The 14,938-nt window shown below is 45.0% G+C and overlaps 1 protein-coding gene across 1 annotated transcript in view; it reads right to left on the minus strand.

The window, feature by feature from the left end:
* Positions 1-14,938, minus strand: part of PPP2R2A (protein phosphatase 2 regulatory subunit Balpha) — a 29,228-nt gene that overhangs the window by 4,783 nt on the left and 9,507 nt on the right. The window contains exons 3-4 of the mRNA XM_050325711.1: positions 3,027-3,124; positions 173-338 (exon numbers count right to left, since the gene is read on the minus strand). Coding sequence (XP_050181668.1) covers positions 173-338; positions 3,027-3,124 — 264 coding nt within the window. The remainder of the gene's footprint in view (positions 1-172; positions 339-3,026; positions 3,125-14,938) is intronic.

Here is a 14,938-nt window from a genome sequence, read left to right on the forward strand (position 1 = left end):
CAAATCCCAAATCCCAAATCCACCACCCTGTGCCCAGGGAAGCCAGAAGAGCCACATTCCCACATACTTGCATTTAAACCCAGCTTGACTCCAGCCTTTTGCAAGTGGAGAGGGTTAGACCAAATCCTAACAGCATTAACACAGGACCACGGCAAGTAAAGTCACAACTTACCATTTGTAGACAATAAAAACTGAGCAGCATTTTTCTGGGGTAACCACCTAATTTTGTTGATCTTCTCTTCAATTTCTAAGCTTTTCAAGTAGTCAAACTCTGGTTCATGGCTTTGAAAGGTACTGTAAACATTGTATTCTCCCCTACTGTGAGACTGGGTTTTGTTCTAAAAAGAGAATTAAATGATCAGGTTACATATGCAGTGAGCAGAATATGCTTTGCAAGGCTGCTGGGGTACAAGTGGATTTATTAATTCCAAGAAGCTGAATATAAAACTTATTTTCCCTAAACATTATTCTTAATTTTTAATTTTTCCACCTTTGCTTTGCTTTTTTAAGGGGAATATTCCTTCCCCTACTACCCAGACACACATATGGCAAATCTACTCAGTGAGTACGTTCAGCTTTCCAGGCACACCATGGAAATCCCACATGCCACCTCTAAATTTGTCCCAGCAGCTCCACTATTCTGGTTTATAATCCCCACGTTCCCTGAGAGCTTCTAAACTGCTTAAGAAGCTTTTTTTCTTCCTCATTCTAGAAGGGAAAAAAAAAAACAAACCTTAACACCTCTGCTGAATACATCTCTGACACTGGAGTCACCCCTGCAGGGTGGAAATGTTTGGAAAACTGAAAACCACCCAGATTTGCAGGATTTCCTCTCCAAAAGCTGTTTTAGATGCACTGCAGGGACTGAACCTTCAGTTCCCTGCCATGGGTGACACAAAACTGGAGCCAGTTCTGCCCCAGCGCTCCCCCCACGTGCACCTGAAATGGTTTCAAGCTGAATTCCCTGATTTCTTCCTGTCCCACCCACTTCAGGGATTGCACCATCAGATGCCTTTGCTGTGATATATCTTCTTGACTGGGGACTTTGCTCCTTCCTTCCTCTGTGCCTCATGTCCTCTGCTCCTTTCATCCCTCAGGACCTCACCAAAACACACCTGATCCAGCCCTGGCTGGCCCACATTTGTCACATTCCTTGCATCTGCTGCTGCATCATCCCCTCACACTGAGACTGTCAGGAATTCTTACACTTCAAAATAAGCTGGGGTGGGGTTGGGGGGTGGAGAGAAAAAGTGGACAAAATGCTTAGAAATCAAATTTGGCACTGGAATTCTGTACCACACCTCTCCCTTCCAGGCTTTCCCACCCTGGAGAACGGAAGGGACTTTGTTCCAAGCCTCAGTTAGAAGTAACAAGTGAAGCTGGGTCGCTGCAGGGAAAGGAAATCCATTGTGCTGTAGGAAATGCCTTAGGAAATTCAGGCAACTTTCCTTCAATTCCATGCTTGCCATAATGATTGAAGCTTGAACAGTCTGTGTGTGTATTCTAGTAAAACTCTACAGGAGCAGATAATCCATGACATCCATCCTGGGGAGAAAAGCCAGATCTCAACCATCTCATGGTGCTCAAAGCAAAAAATAAACCAAGCCAAGGAGAGGTGTTGGCCCAGAGTGCCTGATGTTAAAATCCAATTCAGGTAATTGACAGGCTGCCCACGCAGATTCCTGCTGGGTTTCTGTGAGATCCACACTCATTTCCTGCTGCTCTGATGTCACTGCCTGCCACATTCCAGCCCGGAGGTGGCACCACTTTGGCAGTGGGTGAAGTCCCACAGGTTTGTGCAGCTCTCTGCTGTGTTAGTGTTGCAGGTGTGGCCTGCCAAGCTCAGGAATGCAGCAGCACAGAGAGGGGGCACACAAATCCAGATTAAATACTCATAGTTTAGGTACTTTCACATAAGAAACCAGCTCCAGGCAGTTGTGTGTATGGCAGAACTAACTCCAGGCAATCCCACTGTCCACTCCCTAAAAGCCCAGCAGTCAAATCATGCCAAAAACAGTGCTGGGAAACTTAATCTGCCAAGCCAGGTGGTTCTTCCTACAGCTGGATCCCAGCTCAGAAGGATGTGAGCCAGGGGTGATGCACCAAAAACCAAGGAGTCCCTCAAACAAGGCTCACCTGAACAGGGAATGTTAAGTTACACGAAAGGAATCAAGCTAAAACTCAGGAACAGAAAAATAATTTAAAACAAAAAATAGAAGGAAAACAAGGGAAAGCCACCAAATGCCTTTGGAGTTGGAGCTGGGCAGAGGCAGGGCAGCCCCCACTAGATGTCAGCACTGACCCAGGGGATTTACTGCCACCGGCAAGGGGCGTTCCCCACGTGCCAGCACAGAACAACAACTTGCTCTGGGAATTCCTGCGGTCTGGGATTTTCGGACTCGGAACTGAACAGAACGTTGATGGAAAAGCAACAGCCTGATGTTTGTGGGCAGGGAGGTGACATCTCCCAGAAATATCCTGGATTATCCTCTCCCTGCAATACATTCTAACCAAAACAACTCCCACAGTCTGTGTTCAGTATTGCAATCTAACAGCCCAAAGACCGAAGGGACGAGGGTAAAGTGAGAAGATCCCTTTGTGTTATGGTTGTGTGATTTTACCTGACTGATATCAGAATGGAAAAGGACATCTGAGGGCACAGCCACTCGCTTGCTTGAGGGCAACTTTTAATTTCCCCAGCTCCAGTGAAATCTGAAATCATCCTCCCAGCCAGGCAGAGTCACTGTAAGAACCAACTTCACTCCCTCCAGGCCTTTTCCTGCCCTCCCCCACTTTCTGGTCTGCACTTTAAACATCCTTTGGACCACATTAGGAGTGCATCAGATAATTTCTATCAGTCACAAAGTTCTCATTAATTTCTTTACTCCTCAATGTCATTATTTTCATCATTTCTAACACAGACAGGCACTTTGTGTAAAGTTTTTTATAAAAACACGCTCCTTTTCTTTCAAAAGGGGAATGGGTAAGAACAGAACATTTAATATGGTGTAATTAGACAGACTCACCTCCTGCTCCTGCTGGAAGATGACAACTCTCCCTCCCTTGTCTCCTGTTGCTAACAACTCTCCAGAATGGTTAAATTCTACTGTAGAAATTATATCAGCTGCAGAAAAACAGAGAGAAAACCCCACAAGTTCAGAATTCTTCTCATTACCGAGTGACCCAGAAAACTGTGATAAGTGTAAAAGAATATCCATACCTTGATTTTAATTTTAGAATTTTGTACACATTTGACAACTTAAGGGCAAGAGGTACCAGGGTAGAGAAGTTCAGGCATCAGTGTTTGAGGAATGCAAGGAACAAGCAGCTACAGCAAATCAGGAAATAAACTCATCAGTCTCTTAAAAAACTTTAAGTATTTCTTCTGGATGAGGAAGGTTTCCATGACCACAAGTATTTTTGTAAGTGCTAAAATTAAACAGTGAATATACACAGAGAAGAATAGCAATCCCTGGTATCAAACTGATAGTCATCTTGACTGTGCAAACCACATCACTGATGGGAAGAGACCTGAAGGAAGTTATCAGTTAACTGGAGACAAACAAGGCAACTCACAATGGTCACCCTGCAGATCAGTTTTAAATTATAAACAAAATATATTCCTTAGCAGCAACTGCGATGGAAAACTATTAATTAGTTTTTAAACTAAAGATAAATCAATAAATGCCAGGTGAGTAATCTTGGACTGTTCCCTTTCCAAGGACAACCCAAAATGTCCAGAGGAAGTGGCAGAACACAGGATTTCTGTGAGAGCATCCCCAAAGCAGGGCTGAGATGCTGCTCTCACACAGAAAATCAGCACTGGAGAGCACAACCACCAGTGGTCCATCCAAACCCAGGAATTGCCCCTTTGGAATACCACACTGCCACACCTCGGCCAAGGGCAGAGCAGGACATCAAGGCACTGCTGGTGAGCAAGGGAGGGATATTTAAGGGAGAGGCAGATCCCCAGCGCTCCACTGGCACCCTGACCTCAAGGAAATGCAACCCTACAGCCAAGCCAAGCCCCTGATCCCCAGGTTTTGTTCCATGGAAGGAGGGGAGAAAGCAGCTCCATCAATCCAAACAATACTCTAATCCAATGACTTCGTTTCCAGAAGGCCCATCACAAACCTGAAAAGCAATCCTGTATTCAATTTGTTGCCAATAATAGAATAAAAGGGATTTTATTAGCAGAGAAGAGGCTATCTATTTTAATGTACCGTGAACTTTATATAAACTCTGCTTATGAAACATGCTTGGTAGGCAAAACATGTCACCTACTCTCCAGCAGCGAGTCAATCATGGCAGGAACAAAGAGAGTCTTTATTCCACCAGACCTAAAAGGTTTCTGTGCAAGTTTTGGGACTCATGTTGATCTGCTGCCTAAGCAGAGAGCAAGTAAATCAGCCGTGTTTACACAAGTGGAGCAGACTCCTGATGTTTCCAAGGACTGAACAAGGAATTGAGGTATTTAAAAAGCATTTTGGTAACTTCTTTCATTGTTTATACACTTTCACAGTGGTTTAAAATACCGTTTCTGGAATTTTCCAAAGGAGCAACTCCAATCTCATCCATAATGTAGAGAAGTTACTTTGTTAGGGTGGTAATTGTGTCCTGAAAACACAATTTTCTGGCCTGATGCAGAGCCCACTTCCTCAGTTTCCCAGCTTTAAGGGTAGAAGCAGCTCTTTTGATCCAACTAAAAACCGAGTGATCATTCCAAGGGCACTTCAGAAACTGTATCCATCGGGAAACGTTAAGAAACCTACTCTTAGGATTACTGTTAAAATCCAAGGAAGCTCCAAAGGCCTCAAGCTGAGGAAGCAGCACAGGAATGGATGAATTCAAGGCACAGTTGCTGAGCATAGCTGAGCCATTCTTCCTAGATTGTCTCCACAGACAACGAGAGATCTCTCCAGGAGAATTCCACACCTTAAGTGCCTGGAAATCACTTGTGGATTGTTTGGTCCTTCCCAATCCAGGGTGAAGCAAAACCTCCCTGCTTCAGGCTACTGAAAAGATGCAGCTTCCAAAAACTCCAGGTCAAGGCCCAGCTAAATGACAGAAAATTGTGACTTTTGACTGGACTTTCTTGTTTCCAGTAGTGATTTTGTTTTGGAGCCACATCCTCAATCGTTGGGGAAAAAAAATACAATGAGAAACGCTGGAGAGAAAACAAAAGCTCTTCCAAGGCTTCAAATATTTCAAGCAGCTACACAATGCACTGAGTCATCCCACCAGCACCCCCATTGTTTGGGATCTGGATTTACTACATTTATCAGGAGCCCTGATATATGTTGTGTATTAATCTCTGTAGGTAGGCAGTGAAGTGTTAATCTCCAAGTGAACAGGAAGGCTGTTCAAATGAGATAAAGGAAGAGTGACCACACATGTCTGGTGCAGAGAGGAGCTCCCAGCCCAGGGTACCACCAGTGCACACTCCAGGGGAAGGGCAGGAGAGCCAAATGGCAGTCACTGCTCAGTGCTGATGGCACAAAAGAAAGCACCCTCTGCATTCCAGCCTCATCCCTAATTTATGTATGTGGAGAGGGGGAAGGGAACACAAGGATTGTGTGCTTCAAAGTTACCATGACCGGTTTTACTGTTGACTTCATTTCCCTTCTCTTCATTCACTTGCAAGAGCGATTCCCCGCATTCATTCCGCCTCTCCGAAGTGACTAGGCAACAATTCCAAAGGCAGCTGGGATAAGGCATTCCTACTGTTCAATCCACTGCTCAAGAGTCGTTCCAGAAGGCCTTTAAATAGATTTCTTCTCTACCAGGCAGGGCATTAAAAATACATTGATTCCCTCACAAATGTGGGGATGGGAAGAAATACATGGAAATACAGAAGAAAGAAAGGGGTTCTTTTACCCCTGGGGCAAAAATCCTCCCTCCTGTGCTCTGAGGCTTTGCCAGAGCCAGCTGGCTACTTGTTCTCTCCCAGGTCCCAGCCCTGGAATTGTGCTGCAGAGCTGCCCTCCTTCCCAGGGAGGGGAATTTGTGTGCTGGCCAAGTGTGTGCTCAGAGCTGCTGGCCCTGCCAGGGGCAGAGCACAAACACAGGGGAGCACAGGCTGCAGCTCCAGCAGCCAGGAATGAGGCTGGCCCTGCTGGCCTCTGCCACTCTGGGAGATCTGTGGAGATGGAGGAAGATTGACAGACTGTTCCCTGGCCTGCATGCTCATTCCAAGAGCTCCAGGCCCCGGGATGCTGCAAGTGGAAAAGAAAACACCCAGTCACGATAAACTCCTCGTGTAGCTCGTGTGGAAGCAGCTGGGGCTGTTTGGTGAAGATGCACTCCAGGGTTGGGACTCTCCCAGCCCTGGTTCCATCCCTATCCACACACGGAATACACGTGGTACTTCACACCTGCCATTCACTGCATCAACTACTCACCCAAATAACCAAACAGAAACACTGCCAAGCAGGCCCAAACCCCTCCTGCTTTCCCTCTATTTCCAATCTTTGAGAAAAGATATCACTGGACAAGTTCTATTTCCACTTTGGACTTGAAACCACCAGTGATTTACTTATCATTATTATCATCATTATTATGATTACACCTTTTATTTTTAACTTTTTATTTAGCTCCCTAAAATAAAAGTTGGACAGTTCTAAATTAAGCTTTTCCTGTCACTTCCTAAGCCACGTTAACATGCCCTCTGCCTTCCTTGCTCCCAGGTAAGCAGGGCTCTCCTCCTCCATGGCCAAGCAAGGCTCAGAGCATCCTCAAGTGCCACATCCTTCTGAGATCACTCTTTGTGCTGTCACATCCATGTGTTTGCAATGACAGCAAGAACACCCTGTTATCAACAGCCCTTCAGAAGCAGGAGCTGGAATTCAGTCACTTTTTTGTCGTGGAAGGAGGAACTGGAGCCAGGGGAAAGAACCAGCACTCCAAGACAACTACTCCATAGGATTTACGAGTATTAGGATGGCTTAGAACTTACAGACGCATTTACAACACATTCTTAGATGGTTTAGAGGTAATGCAACTTAATACTAAAGTTCAAAACAATGTTATTTAGCGGGTCTGCAAATTCATGCAAATCACTTTTTGTTAAAGCCTCGTGACTTCCTGGAAAACAAGAGCAAACTTCCATCCCCTCCCACTGCACTAACACAGCAACACCAGCCTTAAACCCTTGCTGCCATCAGTTTTATGTAATAAGGCTGGTAATGCTCCTAAATAGCTTTACTGGGCTCAATGCTCAGAGCAGGATCCAACCCCAAATCCACCTGCCCTGCGCAGCAAAGCTGCTCCTGCCTGCAAAGCCACAGCGAGAAAAGGTGGAACTGCAGAGAACAGGATTAGCACAGAAGTGACTCTCAAAACCTTTGGAGGTGGGGATAGTAACAAATACAAAGTATTTTATGAGGTAATGGTAAAGCAGGGAACAGAATCTCCATCTGTGAAAGCCTCTCGTGTGGAACAGCAGCTCCTCCAGCACCCAGAAATCTTTACAGGATCTCAAGTTAAGTGTGTTATCAAAGCAATTTCCTCATTTAAACAGAGAGCATACAAACATATAAAACAGACACACAGAACATGTATGTAACACATAAACAATTCATAGAAAGCACAATCTGTGTTCAATATTGCAATCTAATTGTACAGGGAGCAGCACACTGAACACTGTGACTCCTGTTTGGCAAACAACTGCTGTGCCTCACTGGGCAACTGCTCCACTCATCTCCACTCAGGTCATGTTCCCACCACCAAATTCATCATGATTTTCCCCCACGGTCCATTTCTGAACCAATAAATAAGTGTGCAAGAACAGCAATGCTCAGGAGTAGCAGAAATCACTAGAAGGAACACTCTTTTGACACTGCCACCACCTCAGACTCCTGGGAGTGATCCCCAACACACTTCAGTTCTGTCAAGCAAATTTGGGTTTTGCTCAGCTACCAGAGTTCACCAGGGCTGAACTGAAGGCATTAGATGAGCACATCTGCTGGGGGAAGCAAGGAACAATGCTCAGGAGCAAGCACATCTGCAGCCAGCACAGCTGGATTTGCAGAAGGGATGCTGAGCCCACAACCAGAAAGCCAATGAGCATTTCTGTCCCTATAGTCGGGCTCCACCAGCTCCCACTCACAACAGTTCCCTAAACAAGGTCACAATTGGGCTCTGCTGAACAGAAAGGAAATGGATTTAAACCACAGACCACTGGCTTCCTGCCTCCTCTATAGTAGGAAGCTCAGGCTCCAGCACACAGCACTGTGAGACACCTGTGGTGGCAGAGGAAAACACAGATGACAAAGAGCAGCGAGTCCGAGCCCTCTGCAAACAGATGTCAGGCACTGATGTGAACTGCTCTGTGCTTCCCACCACTGGGAGAGACAGAAAACTGCTCTGTGCAGAGAAAGCATTCACACTGAAAAGCAGTAGGAGCTTGGAGAAGGAACTTGCACATCTTAAACTGATTTGACTCTGATCCACCCTGCAATATCTGTACCACAGTTACTGTGACCTCAGGGCTGGACCCCACTGCAGGGTTTATTCCTGCTCACCATGCCTGGCTCTGCATCCTGTAACTCCTTTTATACCAACTTCATTGTAAACCTACAGAAAAACCCCACAGGGCCAGGCTGGGTTAGATGGGAACAGCCCTGAGCTGGCCCCTTGAAACCACTTCATCTGACGGGACAATGATATAGTTTTGGGGTTTTTAACCCCGAGTAAGTCATTAATAAGTGTTTCCAAAATTACAGTGAAAAATCCCCTCTTGTTAAACTCATAACAACAGCAGACAGAAGAATGTTCTCTCTACACAAACAAATGCAAAGCTGTTTGGTTTCTGGATAGAAACCATTAACCCTCCTCACCCTGATTAATTACTTTCTATTTTTAAACCTTAAGACAAGACATTACTGCAGTTCCTTTCAGAACACATGCACAGGAAACCAGCAGGCAATTTCTCTTCTTCCACCAGGTGAAAGACAATAAATGGAATGAATTTAGTTCTCAAGAAGCTGCAAACCAGAGTTCCCAGTACCTGCCTTGCCCTAAAGCTGGACATGATCTAGCTGGGAGAACAGAGGACGGTGCAGGAAGTCTGAGCACGTTCAGAGAAGCAGGAAAATAAATACACTTACAACAGAGCAGGTACAAACACCCCAAGAAACTCCTGCTGACTGGGCTGCCCACACCCAGGCACTGCTTATTTAACCAGTCAAGCTTAACTTGGCTCCAGCATCAGGTGATGTAAAAAATGTAACACACTGGATCAGCCTGGAAATGCCTCCAACTGCAAACATGTTTAGGAAGACTAATAGAGATGCACAAACATGCAGGGAGGGGTTTTACCAGGGACAAACAGCAAATGATGAGCATTTAGTTCACATCTCTTAATACACATGCTTCCCAACCCCAAATATTCCTTAAAATACGACAGGAAGTGCCTATTTGCTTTTCCTAGTCACACTAATTCAGGTCTATTGTTGGTTGAAACAAAGGTCTTTCAACCTGCATCACCCGTTCCCAGGACATTTGACACCAGTTTATTAATATCATAAACATAAGAGGCCTGAGTGGCAGAAATCCAGCCCTGGTGCCCAGCTTGAATAACCTCAGAAAGGAGGGTGAACCTCCCACAGTTGGGGAACCACAACATTTATCCACAGCTAGGAATGAGCAGGTAAAATCACAACTCCTCCTCGAGCCTGTTCTTTGAAGCTGCTGCAATATTAGAGAATAATGATTTTTTTTTCCCCACAGGCTTTCCTCCCTCCAACCAGAATTGTTCTGCTTTTAAACAAAAAAATAAAGCAACCAACAGCAAATCCAGCATTTTTTAATGCCAGCCAGCTGCTGGATGTGAAAGCCACCATGGGGTTTTTTTTCTGAACATCACAAAATTCAGCTGCTGAGAGATTCCAGCCTCTGAAGCTTGAATCTATTTTCAGGTGGGGAAGAGGAAAAGAAGAGTGGCCTCCTACTGAGGATGTGTCACACACAGTGTTGCATCAATTCCCTTTCAATCAGGGTGAGAACTCCTCTTCACTCAGGGTTTAGGATTACCAAAAAAAGCCTGGGAGCAGTGGTTACCCCGAGGCTGGATAACATCACCTGCACAGGCAATGCAGCCCTAGCAACCCCTGAGGAAGGATGCTTTGGGTGGGGAAGAGGAACAAAAAAGGACAGAAACGTGAAGTGCATAAAACCTAAATGCATTCTAAGTCTTAAATTATTTGCTTTCCAGGGATCATGTGTTAAATAAAGAGCCATCTGACATTCTGGATACCTGGCCTAGGTCTGATTGTATCCCATTCCCATCACATCAGTCCCACTTTAACTGGAAAATTAAGTGTCCCTGTTTAGAGGCAAACAGAGCAGCCCAGAAGCTCAGACTTCCCTCAAGAGCCACGGAATTCTGGACATTAACAAAGATTTTAACAGTTCCAGGACCAAACCTGCCTTAAATCACTGCAGAAGATGAACACACACACAGTGTTCTTTGGTGCTGCAGCAATAAAACCCTACCTAAAAGCAAATTCCTTGTATCCCCCAGCGAAATCTCAGCTAAAAAGTAAGAGTATGAAGTCTGGGGTTTGTTTGAAGGGGGACTGGCTGTATTAAAAGTGTAGAACCCTGACACTGAGTATTAAGTGTTACTGCAGACAGGGAGATAATTTGTATAAATGACACAAGAAAAAGATTTTCCTCCTCTTGGAATTTTCCCATTTCAGCCACACATTATCCCTTTAAACCCAGTAATTGCCCTAAGCAGTAGGTACACAATCCACAGCTCTCTTTTTTTTTTTTTTCAGAAAGATCCATCCTATGATCCTCCTTTTCCTTTCTTTCACACACACTGTTCAGCCAGCAAAACCTCCCCTGGTTTCTGGGACAAAGATGCCCGAATGGTTCAGTTATATTTGTATCGTGCAGGATTTAGTTGGGGGGTTACTCATCATTTCTGTCCTTTGTACAACTGCATACAGATCATACATATCTAATTACAGGGGGACAAAATTAACTCCAGCAGGAACCTCATGGCCACAATTGCTTCATCTGAGATGCCCTCAGGTATCTGAAGGTTCTGTCACTCACAAAACTGAGGGACCTGTTGAGCAATACGAGGAGAATTGAGGCAAAAAGGCTTATAAATAACAGATTTGATCATCTCTCCTCACACACAGCGTTTGTCTGGTTTTTAATACTCTGCTACGTGACTTGTTCCAATATATTTTCTGCTTGCAGAGCTTTAATTTACAGCCTGTCATTAATAAAGCTACAGCAAAACTGATTTTGCATATTTAGTTTCCAAGAGAGTAACAACTCAATTTTAGCTCTGCTGAGGGTAAAAATCCAGGTTTACTGATTTTCCAGAATAAACCTGATGTTGCTAACAAGAGAAATTAAATGTCTGTTTGGGCAGAGCAGCACTGCCACGCTGAAGCCCTTGAAAATGTTCCTGCTGACCTGGAGATAAAGGACATCCTAAAAAGATTCAGGAGACCACAAACTCCATCTGCAGCCACTGCTCCCTGGAAAACCTGCACCCCCCAGAGCTAAGTCCCAGCACACCCTCAGCAGGCTCCTCCAGATTTATCCCTAACGCTACACGAGTGCTCCGTAATTCTCCTAAGCCAGGCTTTGAAAAATGCAAGTTACAGGGAGGATGAGGCTTTCCCAAAACACATTAAAAGAATTTGACTCGGTTTTGTTCAAGCTTTAAAGCTTTATTTCTTCTCCCTGGGATAAATATGTGAGCAATGGATCTGTTTTCCAAACCCAGGCTCATTACCCCTCGGCAGCAGAAGTGCTTTGCTGGATTGCTTGGCTGCTTTTATTTATACTTCCATTTTCTTAGGGAGCTGCTCTCAATGTGCCTACAAGGAATGAAAAAGAATGTTCTGGAAATAAAATAAAATAAAAAAATCTCAACAAGTTGAGAACACCATTGGACTTAAAAAGGAGAAGTATCAGCAGTTGAGCTGTTCCCACCAAGAAGGATGGAGAGGGAGCTTGGGACAAGGGATGGAGGGACAGGACACAGGGAATGGATCCCACTGCCAGAGGGCAGGGAGAGACGGGAGACTGGGGGGGAATTCTTCCCTGGGAGGGTGGGGAGAGGCTGGGATGGAATTCCCAGAGGAGCTGTGGCTGCCCCTGGATCCCTGGAGGAGTCCAAGGCCATCTTCCACCTGGGCTAGTGGAAGGTGTCCATGGCAGGGGGTGGCACTGGATGATCCTTAATGTCCCTTCCAACCCAATTCCACGAGTGTGACTCCAAGCTATATCCAGCTCCCAGCACAGAGCCAGTGCCCTGCTGGGACAGCTGACAAACACACTGCCTGGGATAACCAGGGGCTGAGGACACTGGAGAGTCTCCACTCAGAGTAGTGATTTCACAAATGCCAAAGTTATTTTTGTGCTCTTTGACTGCCTTTAAAAGGGGATTTCTGCTTTGTTCAAAAATGTTTGTGAGCAACAGGCCCAGCAGAAAAAGCAGCCCTGTGATCCAGGCAAGGCACAGAAGTAAAAAGAAAACCTACCTGCTTCTGCTTGTACTCCTTTTTGTGCTGTGCTCAATACAGGTGATTCACGAGCCCTTGCAGCTAATGTGATTGGTAATCATTTACTTCTCAGTTCCTGCTGGCAGCCCCCACGTCACCCTACAGAAAACATTCCTCACATCCAGAACGTCTCTACCCCAAGTCCACACTAATCACAGGCTGCACAGCCCCTCAGCAGACCTCACCTCGGGTCTTCTCAGGGTTTGTTTGTGTTCCCCAGTAGTACAGAGCTATTTATGGAAAAATCTCAGCTGGAATCACGGCCAGAATTTCAATAGGCTGCACGGCACAGAGCAGCCAGGGGTTGGTGTTCTGTTTGCAAATAACAATATATTTGGAAATAACATACTGGGCCATTGTTTTGCATGTACAGAACAGAAGCCTCCAGGCAATGCCTTTCTTGTCACTGAGAAAGCTGCAGAGCCCTGGAATAGCTTCATTTGATTTGCTCTTCTCGCTGAAGCCATTCCAAAACATACCCTGCAAGTTAAAAATCAGCACTAGGATTACCAAAAAATAATAATGATTTTCATAATTAGCATTCTGTGACTTGGAGTGCATTTGTGTTGCAGATTTAAACAGAAAACCAAACCAAGCCCTAGAAGCTACCCTGCTGTTTGAGCCTCTTCTCCCACATTCCCTGAGCAAAGCTTTTATTTCAGCCTCCAAAAAACTCAGGCCAAACATTTCCAGCCTTTAAATCTCCGTGTGCAGAATGCAGGAGGACGTTGTACCTGGGCCAATGTGGGAAGTGCCTCCTCCTCAGCAAGGGAAATGCAAAGAGAAATGGCTCTGCCCTGCCATGAAGGCGGGGAGGAGGGAAGGGAGAAGGGAGGGAGGGACGCTCACCAGCTGAATTTTGGGCAGCTTGCCGGCAGCACAGCGCCCGTGAAGGTCACAAGTACAACTGAAGTTTCCAGCAGAGATAAATACACAGTTCTATTAAGTGAGTGTAGAAGAAAAATCTCTGATTAGTCCCCTCACTATGGTCACTCACTCACTCAGCAGTTCATTTTAATACTTGATGCATCTTTAGTGGCTCTCGGAGCCCTAAAGAAAAATCTTCCCTTTACCAATTGCCTTTTCTTCTTTTTTGTATCCCACTTGGCATGTGTTTTCCTGTGTTTCTATTCTGGCCCAGGCATACGTGCCTCAGCTTCTTTAAAAAAAAAAAAAAAAATCATTATTAAAGAGGCCAATGTTAATTTCTGGCCTGGACTTTGAGATTCCTGACACTCACTTCTCTGAATGATGCAAAATGGAAGCTTGACAACTCTAAGGCAGACACCTCTTAAAATTATATATATATATATATATAGTCTACTGATCTGAGAAAAATACCAACTTTTATTTTTAAGTGGCTTATTTTAAATCTCTCACCACCTCTATTTATAGATTAGGGCCTTTTCTTTGGATTTTGGAAGAGTTGTATAACAGCTGAAAACAAGATAGAGAGTATTAAGTAGTATTACTGCCCTGCAAGGATCTCAAAGATCCTTAAAAAACTATCAGAAGCTTTGGAATTACACCTTAGGAAACAGGCACACTGGTCCCTGACAGGGCAAATAAAGCAGGGAGAGTTAAAATGACTTGGTGGCCTTCCAGGGGAAACAACTCTGGATGGTTCCTTCCAGTCATCTCCATTTCTAGTTTTCCATCAGTCCATTTCCCCCACCATCCCCTGGGACAATGAAATTTAAATCTTTTTAACTTGGTAGGAAGTTACTGGGATTCAACAGGCAAGAATATATTAGAAATCACCCTGTATTTAAATAAGCAACTATAATATGAAGTCTCAATTACCTTAACTGTTCCTGAATATATGCAATTATCTTTTCTCACGTTCTCAAAACCACCGTGCCAAGCGTGTGTGTGTGTTTGGAGATCACGTTATTCCCAGGGCATTAATTTAAGGACTGCAGTTGAAAAACGCAAAGAGAAACATTTCCACACCAAATGCATTTCTGTAGAGCTGGGGAAACCGATCTTCCTCACAACACAACTCTTTTTAAACCCCTTTTTTTCCCCCGACCCTAAAATTTCCTTCCCGAATTAGACGCGAGCAGAGCCGCCTCGGGGCTTTCACGTGTGACCTAAATATGCTGCTTTTCTTCCCGGTGTTATCACTGGGGGATCACTGAGAGGAAAACACACTGGGAGAAAGAATGGCTGACCAAAGGAATAACTTCTCCTCCAGTGCTCCACAAAAGAGTGATAACTCAGGAGAGGGAAGGGAGCAGCTTCCAGCCACTTCTGCTGCTGTCACTGGATTAGTCGTGCACAGAAGCCTCAAATAATTGTGCTCAGGAATATCAACTCCCCTCACAGCAGCACCTGATGGGGGTGCTTCGTTTTGAAGGCAAATGAATGACCCCAAAAGCTTCCAGTCACTACAGAGAAAGAGG

This window comes from Myiozetetes cayanensis, unplaced genomic scaffold (genome assembly GCF_022539395.1).
Source record: "Myiozetetes cayanensis isolate MyiCay16 unplaced genomic scaffold, myiCay2020 scf30, whole genome shotgun sequence".
NCBI lineage: Eukaryota > Metazoa > Chordata > Aves > Passeriformes > Tyrannidae > Myiozetetes > Myiozetetes cayanensis.